Here is a 20,148-nt window from a genome sequence, read left to right on the forward strand (position 1 = left end):
CAATCCCGACTTAACCAAGATGTTAGTTTTATCTTATTTGATTTGGTATTATATTCATTTTCCTATATCGTACAAGTAAAGATGTTTTGTCGTTGTGTTTTATTTGTTTTGTTCAGAGTTGTTTTAGTCCCTCTTTGGTTTACAGTTGCATATCAATGTGTGGTTAGATATGCCAGTTCACTATAAACAGAGCTCTGATACCAACCTGTCACACCCCCGAACCAGACGGCGGAAACGTCCGAGGGCTCGCGTGACTTATATTGAATATCATCACAATGGATATAAATGAATCATAACATAAACATCACCATGCATCAATACATTACAACTGATAGTGTTCACATCCAGTACATTGTTTTAAATATTACACATCCATAACATAAATTGTTTAAGAGTTTTCAAAACATAGCTTCCTAACATACTTGATATTACCCTGCAGCTTACCTGTTACCTGAGAATACAAGTTATTTTGAAAAACGTCAACATATGAAATGTTGGTGAGTTCATAAGCAGGGTTGTGATATAAATGATTTGTGTAGTTTATAAAACCCAGAAAATCCGATATTTTCTGAAAAGACAATTGTTTACCAAAGTGTGAAGATCCATAAGTTGATGCATGAATGATTTCAAAACGTGTATAAAAGGGAGTTTTGTATTATAGTTATAGAAAAATACAAGCGAGTGATGTTGATTTCCTCGAAAAACCCGATGTTTTCCGATAACATAAAATATAATTGTTTTTCAAATTGCTATACTGCCACAACGAATGATTTTGATTACTCTTCCTTGATTACTCGGATGGTATTGGATTTAATTAATTATGTGAGTCGTTATAACCATGCATAATAATGACTAGTTCGTCTGTCTTGGCATCCTAATGTATGTCGGGATTGATCTTAAGATTTTGTCACCCTAGACTGGCCGAGTCTAACTGTAGCGAACAGCTGAGGTGTGGAGGAGTCACCCCCGTATAGATCTATACACAAACTCCCGCTCTCCTTCCAGGAGACTTTGATTATAACTACAGACTACAAACGACCCTTAGAGGTGTCGCCCGTTATTACTCACTTAATCCAAACAAAATTGATTACTGTTGATTAACGACCGGGATTTGTTTACTTTGATTTCAAATAAGCCTAACAGACACGGAGAAGATGAATACAAGGTCCTGCTAATTACGCGTGTTATTTAAGGCTGTTGGTTATACGAAGGACACATTGGCCCATTTCATATTTGATTAAATTTGGACCTTACTAGCAATGCAAACGGGCCACCAAGGCCCAATAGCACATATAAGCCATTGAGGGTCCCTTAAACATGTAATTGGGTCACAAGAGGCCCAATAGACATGTGTTATTATCGTCGAACCCAAAAGTCACGTTAATGGGTCACAAAGGCCCATTAAGCATGATTAAGATCTTTCAAGTCCAACTATTTGAATATTTACGTGTTTTAGGTATAATATAATGGTCGGAAGTTTGATTGAAAAATTGTTAAAATCTCAACAGCACGAAACTTGTCGGTTGTTTATAACGATAACTGAGAATATATGTATATTTTTCCTTCTATTTTCATAAGTTGTAATGTGGTATTCTCTTTAACCCAAATGTCTTAAAACCAAAATAATTGACTCAAAATATTGATTTGACCCATTCAACCCTTTCTTTAATAAAAATGACAATTTTAGTCCCTTACATAAAGAAAAGACATTTTAGGCCCTTAACTCATTTTCTTGACATTTTTGACCCTAGACTTGTTTGAATAAAGGTTTTTAGCTCAAAATTTACTCTTTGGCAGTTTCAGCCCTTCCAATACAGAATTTTCAGTTAAAACCCAATCTTTTCGCAACTTTTACATTTTTGGCCCAATTTCCAAAAACTTTACATTTTTGATCCTTTTTGGAAAAGAAAAGCATTTTAACCCCTGAATTGGTTTTGTTTACACTTTTTACCTCCTGTTTTGTGAAATTTATCATTCAACCCCTTGAAAATTTGGTTTTTCGCAATTTTGGGCTCAATGGGCCGAAAAGCCCAAAAATTGGCCCATTAAGCTACAAATTACATTTCTAGTCCTTTGAAGAGTATAATATTCATAAAAACATTTATTTTAACTGTTTTGACTCTTTTGATCCTTAAGAAAACCGTGAATGGCAATTTTAACCCAACTTTTGTTTATTTGACAAATTAAGCCCAAAAATTGGTTTTATGTTGCAATATGTTGATTTTAATCTTAGAGGGTAATTTTCTTGACTTGTTTAGTGTAATATACCTAAGATCATGTTTGTTTTCCTTCTTATGCCATAGATCTCGAGACTTCTTTCCTTTTTGTTTACATATTCAACACATAAGCACATAAAATCACACATACATACATGAAATCATACATAGCATACACATACACATAGATCTACACATTTTACTTGTATTCTCCCCCATAAAACTTGTAAAAAACGAAAATAGAGGGGCATGAACTCACCTTTGCTTGTTGTTTTCGATTTGAAGAAGAAATGGAAGAAAATTTGGTCCTAGCAAGCCTTCTTGGAAGATCTTTGGCTTAGATGTGTTCTAAGATGATGACTCTTATGGAAAATACTACTTGAAAAGCTCTTAAATCTCGAAATTTTTGAAGGAGAAGTGAAGGAGTTGTAGTGTGTTCTTGAGAGTGTTTAAGTGAAATAATTGTATGTGTGTATGTGTGATACTCTCGGCCGAGAGTAGTAGAAGAAGAAGAGAGACAGAGAGATGAAAGGATGTGCATGGAAACATGTGAAATTGCTTGGATATCCCATAGGTATTAAGGAGGTGGCTAATCCTCCTTAATCCTCTAATTCCTCTTTTTTTTACTTGGGCCGAGAGATAGAGAAGAGAGGAGAGTGTTTGGGGCTTGAGTGCTTAAGTCCAAGATATGGGCCCAATATACATCAAAGTATGAGTTTTATGGCCCTTTAGGGCTAATTAAATTTGTTATGGCCCAATAAGGGTATTTTATTTCATTCTAGGCCCATTATGGCCCAAAATGTTAAAATAAAAGAAAGTGGGTCCAATTAGAGCCCATATAGGAGTTCTAAGCCCAAAATAGTCAAATTGGAAGCTTATTGGTCCATTAGGCCCAATAAGAAAATCCTAATCCAAAATGGACTTAAACCGGGATTTTTAGGGTTTCCAACTTTTGTTGACTATTTGAAAGTTTGTATAGGAATTTTGTTGTCATTGATTTAACACAATACCTGTTTTCAAGTTTTAACTACAATGTCACTCTTTGTTAAGTGTTTACAGCGTATCAGAATTCCTAGTTGTGACAAAAAAAAATTCACAAAGATAATATACCATAATGTTGAATGAAACAAATAGGAGATTGCAAACCTGGTCATATTTGAGGTCAAACTTCAAGAACTCTTGACTACAACTTCCCACCATATATGTCAAGTGCTTTAGGCTTAGGTTCATGACTTAACTTGTTAAAAGCAAAATCCTACATGAATGAAAGATAAATTAATAAATAAAGAATGCAATTGAATACCTATTTAACATGTATATGGATAAAACTCACTTCGGTTATTCGTTTGACAAAGGTGCAGTAGGATTATTGGAATTGTTAACATGATTCATATCCACATCCCTTATTGAGGGTTATATGGTTTTGTTGGCAAGGTGAAAATATAGACAATGAATGTAAACATGACCATTGGATTGAAACTGTCATCAAAATTATTGAATTTCTGGATTTAATTAGGAATATCCATGATCTTTGATCTAGGATTCAATCATCTTGGTTGTGTTATGTTCTATCTTAAAGGTTATAGATCTAGGATTCAAAGTACTCTATGTAGATTCTATGACTCTACTTATCTTACAGGTAATACAAAATATGATGATAATTTGTAATGGTAGTTATTTTACTATGGACAGAATAAATAATAATATTATCCTTTTATCATTTTTTATTTAACAGCTTAACTACTTTTAAGTTATAGCCAATAATTCTAAATTTTTGAAAATTTAGGATTAAAAAAAATCATATTTATATTATCAATAACCATTTGTTACAAGAAAACCGAGTATTGAGATAAATGTAAACACACCTAACTATCCCTAGGCCTACCTTTAAATGTAATCACACATCCAAACAAAGTGTCAAATAAATACCTTTTCGATAATGTCAACAAATACTAATAAGCATATATCGTAATTAAAAAAAAAATCTTCAAGTTTTAGTAAGATATGAAGGGTTTTTTTATTGTAAAAATAAAGCAAAAAGGAGGCTGAAAGAAACTTACACTCACCATCACAATCGGTGCATATGACAGTCTTCGTTTTAGCCTTTGTTTCCTTTCGTATTTTTGAACAGAAAATTTGATATATATTTCTTGACAAATATACCACCAACGTTTAAACAAACCAAGCCCAGGAAGCTCTGCAAAATATAAATATATGGGGCCGTAACCGGTTGTTACTTGACTATACCTGACGGAAGATAAGGGGTTAAATGAGCAAATAGTACATAAACGATGAATAGCCATTTCTAGGAGGTTAAAGTTTGTGTTTCGCCAAACCAGTAAGTAATATCACTGTAAAAAAAGTAAATCAGTTCACTAAGAACATTGCTAAACTCAAAAATCAGTTTACCTTTGAATGTATACATCCAAAATGAGATGCAAAGGTTCAACTATTGTGTCGTGTGTGAAGCATCCTCCGACTACAAACACAAGATTATAGATAAGACTTTCAGCAAAACAATCAAGACTTGCAAGAAAAAGAAGAAAGAGGAACGTGAAGAGGCCAAGAAGGGAATTGTTTTAAATGTTTACTTGGTTGTCTAGTTTTGCATCCATCTCTATAATCATGCTTGCATGCATCCTGATAGACATTGCCTTTGAAATCTCCTAATGTGCTAAACTCATGCATAGGCTCATATATTGAGCATTCTTGCTTCTACACATTCAAAATATACTCTGCCACAAAACAAAAATCAACTTTCAATTACATCATCTGCAATATTTCACCCAAAATATTCACAACAAATTAAACAATTTTAGCAATACAAATATCAAGTGTTGAAATATTTAATATTTAAAACAAGGGTTAAAAATGAAATTGGCCAACCAACTACATGTAATTTTATCTGAATCGTCATTTCATTTTATTTTCTGCACATATAGTCCCCTAAACAAATAGACATTTGTCCTCTTACTCCTCTTTATAAAAAATTGCAAATTTTTTCATACTTAGTTGACCTTAGATGAATTTGGTGATCGGTTATCATAGCATGTTGTTTTATTTTATTTGTACCCTTTTCACCTGCATAATTAGACATGGTGTGCAAAAGACAATAATACCCTCATGAATGAGTAAACTGTAAAGCTTAAACTTTGATATAAGCCTTCACGTGGTGCTTTAATCGGACATCTAAGGAAAAATATACTTAAAAGTATTTGAAATGACAAGAACTTTGGAGAGATATAGGGAAAAATAAATAAGGACAAATATGTAAATATGTGGGAGATGGAAAGACTTACTCTGGATCAAGATGCCTTGTTGTGCTTAGAACATCTGTCGAGATGTAAATAGTTTTTTCAAAATATTTTTAGCATCCAACTTCTCGCTAAGACGGATGTTACGAGACTTCACGTTCTGTGGATTATAGTTTCCCTGTTCTGCATTTATTTACACCATATACATCAAAAATAAATCAGAAGGGCTAAATGCATGAAATAGATAAATACATTTGTTTATTGGTTTATTATAGCGTCTTATTTTTGTTTCTTTCAGTTACAATATTGTACTTCAATTTATTTCCTTAGTCATTGTACTTTGAGAAATCTACCAATTATAGCATTGTTCTTTCAAAATTTTACTTATTAGGACATTGTACTTTGAAAATTTTACTTAATTTTTGGTTATGGTACTATACCAGAATTGAGGTAATTAGTTTACATATAATTTTACTTATTAGGACACATTTTTCTTCTTATTTTAGCAGAGTCACAAAGGTTTTGGCTATCCACCATACACAACAGTTCCTCATCTCCTACCATTGCCGAATAAGCTATCTTAGTATCATTTCAGCAGATGAAGAAAAGGTACCCTTCACCAATGACATAAAAGTGCGTTTTCATCATTTGAAAGCCAAAAATAAATAAATAAAAATTAAGGGCATTAAGATTTGGCACCGCCAACAACCATATATACCTGTAATCATGAGTGAGTTCAGAACTGAACGCTCCCAACTGCAATTGCAGTTCAAATCAAACATTTTCAATGGTAGATTAAAATTAACATAAAACAAAATGAATTAAACTGAGAGGCTCCACCTTCAAGCAACAACTTTAGTATTTCAACATGGCATTCCCTAGTTATTCCCATCTGCAATTAAAAAAAAATGTAAAGATCATCTTAAAGAGTTAATCATTTTTTAACCACAAACATAACAATGCAAACGTCAAAATTCATATTGCTTCAGGTTGGGTTCTTTTTTTACTTGAAAGAGCACACATTTACCATTATCTTAAGCCACATAAGAAGTTAATCATCCTCTGCATTGAAATCGTCAGATTTAGACCTAACAAGTAACAACATTAGAAACAACAACAGAGAAGGGGTCAGTCATTTCTGAATAAGGTACTAAATGTAATGTACAATGGGTTTATTCGGCAATGAAAAATGCTATTTCCCGTTTTCTCTAGCCATCTATACCTTCCGCAAATCCCCAACAAGTATCTCTGTAATACCTTCCTTTTGTAGTTATCCAATAAAAGACCAAACTGTCATTCGCTTTTTTACTCTTTTTTTTGTTGTCTGACAATAAAAAAGCCCACCATAATACACCTTTTGGCAAAGCTCCATTTTCAAAAAGAAATTTTATGAATATTTAGTCAAGCAACTTAAATGAACCGTGATTATCAGCTTGAAGATCATGATCTGAAATGTATAATCACCCAAAATATTGAAATTTAGAATAAATTTTCTTATTTTAAGAACACCCGAGTATAAATTGATAAAGAAATCGATTTAATTTTGTATTGTTGGATGTTTTTTTTATTAATCTTTATATCCCAGAAAAACATTACGTATTGAGAGATATGCAGCAGCAAAACAATTCCAGTATGAATTTTTTGTGGGTTCTTCAGATAAAAAATAAGAATTAAGATTTGGTTCAAGCATTTCATCGAGCAGTTGGTGAACATGACCAAACTTGATTTTAAATTTCATAATCAAGTGCCTTGGTATAGCTGTAAATCAAATGCAAATAAGGAAGTAAAACTCGTGAAGAAACAAATGAGCAGATGAGCTTCACTTGGTAAAATAAATTTGAGACGAAAAACATATAGTAAAAGAAAAAAAAATTGATTTTCATCGGTTCATATTTATTTTATACCCATAGACCATAATCTCCTCTCTAAAATATCTAACAAAATGATCCTCCCTTCATGTATTTGGTAGGAGTGTGAAAACTAATGAGTTATTTCAATATACTGATTCAAACAAGAAGTTCCAGAGAGACCGAGGTCTTTAATCGTAATTCTCTTTTTTAAACCTAAGCAACAACTTAATATCTGATTAAAAATCCAAATTACACCACGAAACCAACAAAGAGTTTATTTTAGTAGACGAATAGGGATTAACAAAATCAAATAGAAAGAGAACAAGGAGACAGAGCCTGTCATCGACGTGGGTTCCTCACTCCTAACCTAACCTCCAAATAAACCAATTGAAACAAAAGAGTACCTCAAATCTGAAGAAGGTTAAGCAGCAAATGAAAACTAAGAAAAATCATTGAGTTTAATTATGCTAACAAAGAAAACTGGTTATAGTTTGTCGACCATAATGATGCTTCCAAAGAAAACAGCTAAGGTTTGTCGACCATCGCCTTGCTTGGTTCAACGGAGGAAAAATTAGGGGAATTTTTTTTATAAACTGTTGAAGAACATACAGATAATGAAATCAAGAAACTGCAAAAGGTGTAAGATGCAAGCAGAAGGCGTAACATGATAAGCCGATGGTTGCAATTAAAGCAGCAGTAAGTCTCAAGTTGATGCTTGTACAGGTATTTTAGAGCGGGAAAGAGGAAGATAGAAGACACCGACGTTAATATGAAGCTCTAATTCTGAGTTTGTATACACGTGGAGAGATGTCTGCAAGAGTGACTCAGCCACCGAGCATGACAACGGTAAAGCTAGAAGCAGCTGGTGGCAAAGCTAGGAGCAAAACCAACCGTGAAGTCTCCTATGGCGGTTACAAAGTTCCAATCGGTTGCGGTGAACAGATAGCCAAGCTGCTGACTACAATATACGTTCAAATTTGCCGCCTACAACATTTTTATTGGAGGATGAAGTAGCTTATGGACGTGGACATAAACACAATTCTCTAACATATAGGTAGTGATATATAAATATATATATATATATATATATATTAAAGTTGTCCAACCTTAGGAACAATAAAGTTCCTAAGGGGTTGGGGCCCCTGTTTATGGGTTTCATTGTAATTTCAACTTCGTGGGCATTTTATGGACTTATGAACATTCTTTAGACAAGTGTTTATCATTGTTGCATTTGTCTCGCTGTATCACTGTCTCCGATGCTTCTCGGTTTTCTCCCACCGCCTTATCTTCCTTCTCTAATAATATCTTGTTCTTTCTCTTGCTTTCTGGATGGTTCCGTATGTCTTCCATCTTCGATCACACGTCAAGAGTTCTGATTCCAGGAGGAATTGGTAGAGTCGGTAGTTCAACCGACATCGCTCTGTCAAACTTCTGCCTCACCTTCGCTTGTAAGTCTTCCATCTCTTCTTTATTATTTGTTTTATAAACTTGAACCCACCGGATACTATCCCTTCTTTTCCTTCCCCACTCATCGAAAATTTTTTCTCTCTTCAACATCAGACGAACCCTAATTGTTGGGTCCGCTTCCTTCCTTCTCTCTCCAGTGACCGCTCAGACTGACGATTGTCGGGCACTATCCCCGCCGTCATGTCGATTACGCTTCTTCTGTCTTAGATGCTTCTCGGTTCAGCGTGACCAATTGGTATTTGATTTCTCCCACTAATCGAATCAATTGGTGCCTTAAAGAGCTAGAGACGGAATGAGATCGAAAGTGGTGAAGGCAGCAGATGTGGCGCCGCTGTTGCTGGCCAGTGACGGCGTCACCGGCATGTCGATTTCTGCCAATCCGTCTCCATCTGGTATGCTTCATTCGTTGGTGATGGAAGAGAAACAACACCTATACCCCTGTGTGGGTTGCCTTTTGATTAAGAAAAACCAGATAGGTGAAGAGACTGCTGGAAGAGAAGTCACACCCACACCTTGTGTTGGATTCCATCTAATTTATAAGGTTTTGTGAACAATCTTTTCAATTTTCTGCATACAAAGCTTTGATTACATTATTTTTTTTAATTTTTGTGCTAAATTGAAGGTTTGGGGTTCTTGATGGCTACTGATGCACTTCCAGTTGCTTACGGAACTTCTCATGTGGCATTGGTTCATAGAGCCAATCATAAGTCTGATGAGGTATTCATTCACTATCAACTTATATCTTCAATTTCTTCAAATTTTTCTCTTTTTAGATTTATGTTGACATCATACTGACCATCTGTTTTACAAGTTATATGTTTATCAAGTTTGATTTGGATTTTGGTCCCTTTGATTAGGGCATCGTCGGACAAAGGAGCAGAAGAATCGGCGACAGAAGAAGAGGAAAGATATGAAGGGTATGAGGTAGAGATTGAGCAAACTTATGGTTTCAAATTCGCGAAAGGTAGAGATGGTGGAACTTACATTGATGCAGTTGCAACCGGAGGAAATGCGCATAAAACTAAGATGTTTACAGTTAGGGATAAAGTTCTGGCCACCAGGTATTCGATGAAATGCCTAACCCACTTTTCCTGTTTTTCTTCTCTTGGTTTTAGATGTAGTTTATGATTTCACAACCGGATTTCATATCATTTTATTGGATTCGATGGCATTTTGTTGGATTTCATATCATTTTATTGGATTCGATGGCATTTAATAATAAGTTTTAATGTTTCTTATATTTTTAATGAATTCATTTACACCTTCACTGGGAAAAGTGGGTTACTTTCTTTATTTGGTTTACAATATAATTTAGATGACAAATTGAGGTTTTAAACATATATTTAATAATAAGTTTTAATGTTTCTTATATTTTTAATGAATTCATTTACACCTTCACTGGGAAAAGTGGGTTACTTTCTTTATTTGGTTTACAATATAATTTAGATGACAAATTGAGGTTTTAAACATATATTTAATAATAAGTTTTAATGTTTCTTATATTTTTAATGAATTCATTTACACCTTCTATGTGAATTCAAATTTCAAATGGTTCGCATATATTTTATACAAAGCTGTTTTCGCCTTGGCATTAATAACAAAAGTATATGAACCATGTTTTAATTTGGATATGATTTTGCTATAAATGTATACAGATTGTATGTATTAGTTATGTCCACTTTGGGAACAAGAAGAGTAAATTACGAAACTGGTCTATGCCTTATGATTTAGTCTAAAGTTGATTTTTTTTTTTCATTTTTGGTCATATAAAATGGTAAAAGTATAATAAATTACTAACGATATGAAATATTTTTATAGGTTTTAGAAAATGTTAAATAACACTAAAATTTTGTATTTTACTATATGGTCCATTTTCGATTTTCTTTTACTTAAAAGTGATTCACAAATGTTTTTAGGAAGAAGAGACGCTGAATTCGGTGGTAGTTTTCACATAGGTATTTGAACATTTAACCAAGAGTCGCGAATGTGAAATGACAACTCTGTCCCTGTTGGAAACTTCAAGGTTGAGCCACCTGAGTTGTTCCAAGGTCGTGGGGAGCATCCGAAGGTTAAACGACAAGTATGTCCCTGTTATGAAAGTTTGTAACTTGTCTATTGTAATTTGTTTTCTAACAGAAATCGATTACATTTTGTTTTTAAACTATTAAATCATGATTTTTATTACAATAAATATTGGCAACGCTTGCATGATCGGGGACAATCCTTCGAATGATGTCAAGGCTGCAAGATAGATTTGTTTTATTACTTTTTAATTTTTATTAAATTGAATTCTAATTTTATATAAACATTCATTTTCCCTTTTTATTTCTATATTTCAGGCAGGACATCCATGTTTTTCTATTTTAACAAGGATAGGTGTTTTTAGAGGAAGAGAGAACCACATAGATTATCCTGTTTATCGGGTGAGTTGGAGTTGAAATGATTTATGATCCTTTTTTTTCAAAATTTATTTGAATTTTGATGTTGAAAAGTACTTATTGATGCATAATAAATTTTGGATGTGTGTATATGTGATCCACTTTGTATGTGTGTGTCATCTGATATGAATGTGTATGCTCAGATTTTATCATGGGTTTTTGTTTTCTAATGTATTCATGTAATTTCTGTGCAGGCCAGGTAGCAGAGTTTATGTTGTCCGGATTAAACGCAATGAGGTAATATTTTACAACTTTTTCTGGCCCTTAATGCCTTAATATACATCATTTCGTTATCTAATAGTTATGACATTAATTTATAATGGTATGGTTAGCTTATATATGCAGGAATCCAGCACAATCCTGCTTCCGAGTTATACCCGATTATAAAGCCTTGGCCATTTCGAGGTTGGGAAGGGAGCTACGTTTCTTTTTTTTATTTAGCGTAAGTAGAACTAACATAAGTGTAATCTTCCAAGAAGAGAAGAATATTACCGATCTAAATATTATGCTCCTAAGCTTTTCAAGGTAAGAAAATTTGTTATAATTCTAATAATGTGAATCTGGTCATTAAATCTCCGTATAGGGAGATTGTTTGATAAGTCTCCGATAATTATCCCTTTATTATTATTTCAAATTAGTAGTTATCTTTATTTAAAATTAGGATATCTGTTAGTATCTTTTAATTTAGGGTAGGATTATCTATTCACACTTATATATAAGGTTTTGATATGACTTTTTTTGGATTATTATGGAATAAGAATTATAGAGTTTTACTCTGTTTTAGGAGAATCCCTGTGTCTCGAATAACAGGTCTTATCAATTGGTATCAGAGCAACGATTCTGGCAAATCACTGTTTATCGGAATACTATTCACGTCAGTATTGTTCACCGGAGTACTGTTCGTCGGAATACTGTTCACGGCAACACTATTCATAGGGACTGTTCATTATTATTTAGGGTGTTGAGATGGTGAACGTTGATCGAATCACTCGGCTGGAAACGGACTTGGCTAAACTCCACCAGGATCTGAAAGACGACCGAGAGGCTAATTCACAGCGGTTCAACCAGGTGATGAAAGCTATCACCGACTTGTCAGTTAAGTTAGGAGTTAAGTTAGAAAACTTGAACAACAAGGAAGAGGAAAAGAAGGTGGATTCCAAGGGATTCCAACATAGATCCATTGAGGACTCTGATGAGGAAAGCAAGGCATCCGTAACAGAGAAGAGTAAGGGCAAGGAAGAAGAAGAAGAAGGAAACAAGAGCAAATCTAGTAGTAATTTCAAACAGGTTGACTTTTGGAAGATCGAGATGCCCATATTCAATGGGGAAGACTCCCATGGGTGGATATACCAGATGGAACGCTACTATGATATCCAAGGTACTAAACGCATGAAACAACTTAAGATAGCCTCTTGCATGGTGGGAGTCACACTAGCTTGGTATAGATCATATGAAAATCGAACAACTTTCAAGTCTAGGGTGACACTTAAACAAAGACTTTTAACAAGATTTCAACCTTCGTATAAGGGGACCTTCGAGAAGATGGCGGGTCATTTGGGCGAATTTCCAAAACAGACCTTGGAAGGAACTTTCATCAAAAGGCTAGAACCCTCACTCAAATCATCAGTAACGGCCATGCAATCCGTGGGTGTAACCAATGCAATGAGATTAGCGGTTATGATCAATGAAAACCGAGTTTATGAGGATAAGATAGAAAATTATGGGGAGTTAGGAGACGATCCACAAATTCAACAATATTCAACTGAAGAACCAATATTTCCACCTTGAGGACAAGGTGTTTGTTTGGGAGGGGAGTAATGATAAGTCTCCGATAATTATCCCTTTATTATTATTATTTCAAATTAGTAGTTATCTTTATTTAAAATTAGGATATCTGTTAGTATCTTTTAATTTAGGGTAGGATTATCTATTCACATTTATATATAAGGTTTTGATATGACTTTTTTTGGATTATTATGGAATAAGAATTTTAGAGTTTTACTCTGTTTTAGGAGAATCCCTGTGTCTCGAATAACAGGTCTTATCATTGTTGTGGTCATTGTCGGTCATTACAAGGTTTTCCAATGAATCTCAAACGAAATATGCTTCTTTTTTGTAGTTTGCCTGCAGAAACAATACAATTTCATAGAGATTATTGAGCATCTATTCAGAAAGACAAGATTTATCTTTAGCTAGAGGCGTTGTTTCTGCAGCCAAACTACCACGAAACAAATATGATTTAAGTTGTATAGGGGCAAAATTGTCATTTGGTGCTTCTCCATTGTCTCAAGAAAAGATTGTAAAAGCGGAATGGGGTCATGTAGACATGGAAGATTAGAATCTGTGTACTATCTTTGTAACTGAATTTTATATTCATAAACCTTTATTAGATATAAATGGATCCTTTCCCGAAAGCCTTGGATGTTTAACTGATAGGAATCTAAATGGCAACTCCCTATCGTGAAGAGTCTCAACAACTATTTTATGTTTATGGTCTTACATGAAGGTATGACTCATTTGAATCATTTATGAGAAGGACCATGAAATGAAAAGTTGGAAGCACTTCTTAAATCTTACCTTGAAGAACAAAGAAAACGAAGAGCCATGCAGATGAACAAAAGCAAAAATGGATGAAGTTGAAAATGACATCTATTGAGTATTCTGAATTAGCTAAAAAATAAATGGGTAAGACGATCCTACTTTCATTAATTTTTTTTAAATACATTCTATTTCTCCAATGTAACACTTTTGGGATTCATACTTGATATCAAAATCTTTTTCACCTATTTATATATTGTCAATCACGAACATAATTCGGAAATTTTTGTTCTATTTTATTACGTCCTTACATAAATGGGCGAATTGCAGAGAATACCAACATACTTTATTGTGACTGCCAATTAAGGCAATGAACTATAGTTTCACACAAAAGCGATAGCTTCTAACCCCCGCAACGCGGGGGGAACGCATCTAGTTTATATTAATATTATATTAAGTATAAATTAGATAATCTAATGAAGTTTAAATTGTTAAACAACACTTAATTATTGTAAGAAGACTTACAATAATCCTTAGAATAGTGTGTGGTTGTTCTTCGTGTTTTTCGTGTTCTTCGTGTGTTTTTTATGAAAACTAGCTAAATTGGGTGTTTTCGGCCCAATTTATGAAGATTGAAAGGTGTTTTTGGGATGATAACAAGATCAATGGATGATACTGTAAGGGTCGAATTATTGTAATAAGTCGAATTGTATTATGTACTCTTCGAATGTCTTGTAATGTATTTTACTAAGGCGCTTTTATTCGATGCGTTAGTGTCTATGCCTTAGTATATTTTTTGTACGCTTTCGTTCCCTATAAATATGGATATTTACTAGAGTTAGATAAGAGTTTTTACAGACCTGTCTTTATTCTCTGTAAACATTCGAAAGCGTAATAGAGCTGAAACAAGATCATATTTACATCTGGTGTTCAATCTCGCATTCTTAATTGATTTTCATACTCTGATTTGTTTTATACTTGATTCATTGGTTCATCAATTGGTATCAGAGCAGGAATCACATCTGTGATCTGATTTTCATCCATTCAAAAAGTTTTTGAATCAAATTTTTGGTTTGAAAGTTTCCGCACTTTTTGATCGTGAAAAATTGTCTAGATCTTAGTTTATGATTTGATTCTGCATTTGAATTGTTGAATCGAGTGTTCTTCTAACAATTTCGGTTTGATTCAACTAGTTTGTTTTCAAATTTCCAAATCTTCTTAAGAATTTTCAAAATCAACTTCCGTACAACAATGGCGAGTTTCAATCTCAATTCGATGACCTCGTTTTCTCATTTGTTAGGATCATCAACCAAAATTCCAATGCTAATCTCTGAATATTATGATCAGTGGGCTGATCGTATGCAGGATTATCTTAATGGTCTTGATGTAGCATTATGGTCATGTATCACTGGAAATGTTAATGTTCCAGTGACTGTTCAAGCAATTGGTTCATCTACTACAAGTTCTGTTTTTGATAATCAAACTGATCGACTGAAGAAACTGGAGAAGAGGTGTATAAGAGAATTGCGAGGAGCTTTACCTCCAGTTGTGTACAATTATGTAAGGAGTTGTACAACTGCAAAGGAGATCTGGAACAATCTGAAAGATAAGTTTCAAGGAAGTGAGAAGACTAAAATCAATTCAGTCAAACACTGTTTGGTTGAGCTAAAAGATTTCAGACAAAAAGAAGGTGAAACAAGTGAAGTCTACTATGATCGACTGAACGAGTTAATCTATCGTTGTAATCGCTATGGAATTACCAGGACTTCAATGGAATTCAATCTCATTTTTGTGATGGGTCTTCGAAAAGAATGGAGAAGCGTAAGTATGATGGTGAAGAATCAGCAAAGTTTTGATACATCAACTCTCAATGATTTGTGCAATCAGTTGAAGACACACGAAACTGAGGTAAATGAAATTGCTGAGGAGACGAAGCTGAATTTGGGAGGTCCATTGGCACTTGTGTCAAAGATATCTGAGAAAGAAGCTGAAAATGGTGATTCTGAGGAAGAAGGATTCATCATGAATTCGGATGATGAGACGATAGCTTTTTACTCGAATAATCGTGTTAAGAAGTTCTTCAAAAAGCCGTTCAATCCGAAGAGTAAGCTTGCTGAGGTAAAAGGAAATGTTGTGAGTAAAACTGTTGTTGAGGAGAAAAAGAAAATCGAGAAGAAAGATTCGAAAATGTCTGAAGGAAAAATCGAGAAAAAGCTGAAAGGTGATGATGGTGTAGATTGTCATTATTGCAACGGAGCTAATCATCTTGCGAATGATTGTATGCTTCGAAAGAAGGATGAGAGGGACAAATAAAGTTAAAGATGAGGCGTATTATGCAGAGAAGCTTGAGGAGGTTCGTGCAAAAGCCAAAAACTTGTCATTGGTAGCAAAAGGTGAAGATGAGGATGAAGATGGAACGTATCAAATCTGGTCATCCGGATCAGATGATGAAGAAATGAGGAATCCAACACATGGAGCAATGTATGCGAAAATGGAGGAGGACTCAGATGACGAGGAATTCGAAGTGAAAGGACGATGCTTCGTATCCAAGACAGCAGACAAATCACCAATGACAACAAAGGTACGTAAAATTCTCGAATCTTTCAATATTCCTACACATGCTTATGATTCTGAACTAATATCTTTTGATGAGACGGTTACTTATTTTGATTCAATTGTTGTGTCTGCTAGCAATGAGGCCAACAAGTTGTCAATGGAGTTGTTAGAGACCAAAAAGCGATTAGAAATGAAAATAAGTAAAATTGATTGTTTGGAATTACAAATAACAAATATCATGTGTGATAGGGATACTTTATCAAGTGATGTCAAACTTTTGCTAGCACAAAGAAACATTTATTGTAATGCTGCTAAAAGACTTTATGGAAAATTAACTGATTACATCATTCATGTGAAATAAGTAAAGAGCAACATAGAAAGTTACTACCTTTTCTAGCATACGAAAGAGCTAAGGTAGATAATATTTCATATGATTATGAGCAAATTATAGCTGATTTTGGCAAAGTTCCTGATGATAGATATAAATATGGAATTGTCAAAATTGATGAATGTCTTGATGCGAATGAATTAGTTAACATAGTGAATGATACTTTGACTAAATATGAACAAATTCAAAATTTGAAAAAGACTGAGAATTCAACATTTGATTCTCAATCTAATTTTGCTGATATTGAAGATAATTCTGATAATATTAGTGAAATTAGTGAACTTGAGGATGTTGATTGTTCTTAGTTGTCTGTTGTTAATGTTGCATCTAAATTTAAAGGAAAAGAAATAGTTAAGGATTTGATGGTTGAGAAAGAAATTGATATACCTTCAACTTCGAAAGTTTGTGATATGAACTTCGTGGATATCAAAGACAGTCACACTGATGATAGCGATGATGAAAATGAAGAGAAAATTTCAAAGGAAAAGAAATCTTCAAAGGAAGAAGAAACTCCACGAATAGTGGATGATCAGGTGTATGGTGATACACAAAAGTTCGAACAAGTAAAGACTGAAAAAGGTGAACATTATCTTGAAACAAATACTGTGGTTTACCCAAATTTCAAGTGTACAGATGATGCCATTTTTCCAAATCAAGTTTTCGTAACAACTGGAAATGTTGAGAATATCAAACCAGAATTAAAGAATTAGTTGAGGAGGATAATTCAAAAACAACTGATGAAGGTTTTTTCGCAAATCAAAGCACAGTTGAAAACAACTTAACAAAGAATTCGTATGTGTTTCAACGTCAAAAACCACAAAGAAAATGGGTTGAAAAATCAAAAATTGAAAAAGAGAATTCAAAACAAGTTATAAAGGAAAATGAAAAAGTTGTCAAACTAAACTCCAAGGAATTCAAAGATCAAATTGACAGATTTTCGAAAGAAAACAACATTTCAAAAAGACAAGCAATAAAGAAAATATTTTGGTAAAATGTTGAGTCTCAAAAGATGTCTGAATCACAATCACCCAAAAATGTTTTTAAAGCTAAAATTTCCTCTTTTTCAACAAAACCTCAACATTCATCTCAATCAAATCATTCAAAGTCTGAAGTGAATAAACAACCAAGGTTTTCGAAAGTTTCAGAAACTAATATTCCAAGAAAATTTTCAAATAACTCAAATCCAAATCAAAAATTTCTTCAACGTCAACATTTTAAATCAACAGTTGATACATCATATGCTCAATCTTTAATAACAAAACCAAAAGTTGATTTTGTTCCTCAAAAGCCAAATTTTCCAAATCAAACGAAGAAAGAAACTATGAAAATTTCACGAGAAAAAGGAATGACTTCAAGGAAGAACATTGATCATTGGCTTGAAGGCAAAGGAAAGATGTATCAGTCGAATACATTTTCAACATTTCAAAGGAGCAAATTCACGAAGAATATGAGAAGTATGTGAATACTTCATCAAACGGCAGTTCATCTTCTAAGGATTCGAACATATCAGTCAAAGCTTGGAAACCAGTAATAAAAACAAAGAATGTTCATTCACAAACTCAGAATTCGAAGGGTAATGTCAGTGAATATTCGAAACCATCAAAAACTTATGTTTCGGTTCCTTTAAATGAAGATGTAAACTTAATTGATAGTCTCAAAACCAAAGTTTGTGATTGGGTTAAAAGTTTTTCATTTCATTCGAAATTGAAATCTAATTTCCAAGGACCCAAAAAGCCTTGGGTACCTAAAATTTTCCATTAATTGTAGGTACTATGTGACGAGCAATATGATAATAAATGGTACATCGTTAGTGGTTGCTCTCGTCACATGACTGGGAAGAAGGAGAATTTACGTGATTTTCGAAGTCTAAAAAATGCTGGAGTTGTGAAGTTTGGGAACAATAAAAAATGTCAAGTCAAATGATATGGGAAGATCACGAACGGACAATTTACAGTGAATCGTGTGGCGTATGTTGAAGGTCTTCAACATAACTTGATAAATGTTTCCCAACTTGTTGTGGGCACTGGCAATCAAGTTCTTTTTAACGAAGAAGGAAGTGTTATTTTGAATGTCAACACAAAAGAAGTGTTACTGAAATCCAAAAGGAAAGGTGACATGTTCACTTTGGACATCAATCCGATAGTAGGGAAACCTGCTATATGTCTTCTTTCGAAAGCAACATCAGACTTAAGTTGGCTTTGGCATCGAAGACTCTCTCATCTCAATTTTCGAAACATCAATAAACTAGTGGTACAAGATTTGGTCAGAGGTTTACCTGTACTTAAATTTGACAATAATTCTTTATGTGCAGCTTGTGAAGTTGGAAAACAACATAAACAAGGTCATCCAATTACGATAGATTCGAAAATTGTTGCACCTTTGGAGCTCTTACATATTGATTTGTGTGGTCCTTCAACCGTTTCAACTCTCAACAAGAAAAGGTACATTTTAGTTATTGTTGATGACTTTTCCAGATTTACGTGGGTTTATTTTCTCAGACTTAAATCCGAAGTTGCACAAATCATGATTGACTTTATCAAAAAGATGGAAACAACATTGAAAAAGATTGTTCGAAAAATTAAGAGTGATGATGGAACTGAATTTAAGAACAAGGTCCTTGATTCATTTTTGGTGGACAAAGGAATTTCGCATAACTTTTCATCTCCATACACACCACAACAAAATGGTGTTGTTGAACGAAGAAATAGGTCTCTATGCGAAGCGGCAAGGACTAAGTTGGCATATGCGAATCTTCCACAATACCTTTGGGCTGAAGCTGTATCCACCGCATGTTTCACTCAAAACAGATCTTTCATTCATCGTCATTTTAATATTACTCCATATGAAATTCTCAACAATCGAAAACCTAACGTCAAATTTTTTCATGTTTTCGGATGCAGGTGCTTCATTATGAATCTCAAGGATAATCTTACGAAATTTCAAGCTAAAGCAGATGAAGGGATTTTCTTGAGATATTCGCATAATTCAGTCGCATATCGTGTGTTGAAAAAAAGAACACGAAAAGTTGAAGAAACTTTTAATCTTACATTTGATGATTATTACATTAAACAAACTACATTGCAGTTTGAAAATCATCCTATTCTGAAAAACATAGAAGATGAAACTGAATCCTCACAAACCTTAGATATTGATTATGATTTAATTTTTGGAATTTCAGATCATGCTGTTGATGCTGAAATAAATGCAAATGATAATCATTTCTCTGAACTAACGAAGCTTACTGACGATTCAACATCAACTTCTCCAGAGAAATGCGAAAGTATGCAAAACAATCCAGTAGAGGGGGAGCAATTGGATTCGAATACTCTAGTTGAGGAAGAATATTCTTTCGGGGGGGGGGGGGGGAGAATGGAAGAGTGAATGCTAATGTTGAGGGGGAGCATGATGTTGAGAGGGAGCATAATGTTGAGGGGGAGCATT

The 20,148-nt window shown here is 33.9% G+C and overlaps 1 protein-coding gene across 3 annotated transcripts; it reads left to right on the plus strand.

The window, feature by feature from the left end:
• Positions 1-8,544: 8,544 nt before the first annotated feature.
• On the plus strand, positions 8,545-11,824 carry LOC145167719 (protein MET1, chloroplastic-like). 3 transcript variants are annotated; one of them, XM_079086956.1, is made up of 8 exons: positions 8,545-8,768; positions 8,881-9,328; positions 9,410-9,504; positions 9,645-9,848; positions 10,704-10,867; positions 11,127-11,210; positions 11,420-11,462; positions 11,558-11,824. In XM_079086956.1, exons 3-5 carry the CDS (start codon positions 9,434-9,436, stop codon positions 10,717-10,719), a joined length of 291 nt encoding a protein of 96 aa, XP_078943082.1. In that variant the 5' UTR covers positions 8,545-8,768; positions 8,881-9,328; positions 9,410-9,433; the 3' UTR covers positions 10,720-10,867; positions 11,127-11,210; positions 11,420-11,462; positions 11,558-11,824. The 3 variants fall into 3 exon arrangements, 2 of the variants coding, with proteins under 2 accessions (XP_078943082.1, XP_078943081.1); XR_013741386.1 differs by lacking the exon at positions 8,545-8,768 and having other exon boundaries at positions 8,816-9,328; positions 11,571-11,824; XM_079086955.1 differs by lacking the exon at positions 8,545-8,768 and having other exon boundaries at positions 8,816-9,328.
• Positions 11,825-20,148: the final 8,324 nt, after the last annotated feature.

Source organism: Lactuca virosa, chromosome 3 (assembly GCF_052849685.1).
Source record: "Lactuca virosa cultivar CGN04683 chromosome 3, Lactuca_virosa_CGN04683_v6, whole genome shotgun sequence".
NCBI classification, from domain to species: domain Eukaryota; kingdom Viridiplantae; phylum Streptophyta; class Magnoliopsida; order Asterales; family Asteraceae; genus Lactuca; species Lactuca virosa.

Coding starts and splice junctions, on each gene's coding strand:
- LOC145167719 (XM_079086956.1), top strand. CDS start 9,434: ATGCACTTCCAGTTGCTTACGGAACTTCTCATGTGGCATTGGTTCATA. Junction 9,505..9,644: donor CCAATCATAAGTCTGATGAG/GTATTCATTCAC, acceptor CCCTTTGATTAG/GGCATCGTCGGACAAAGGAG.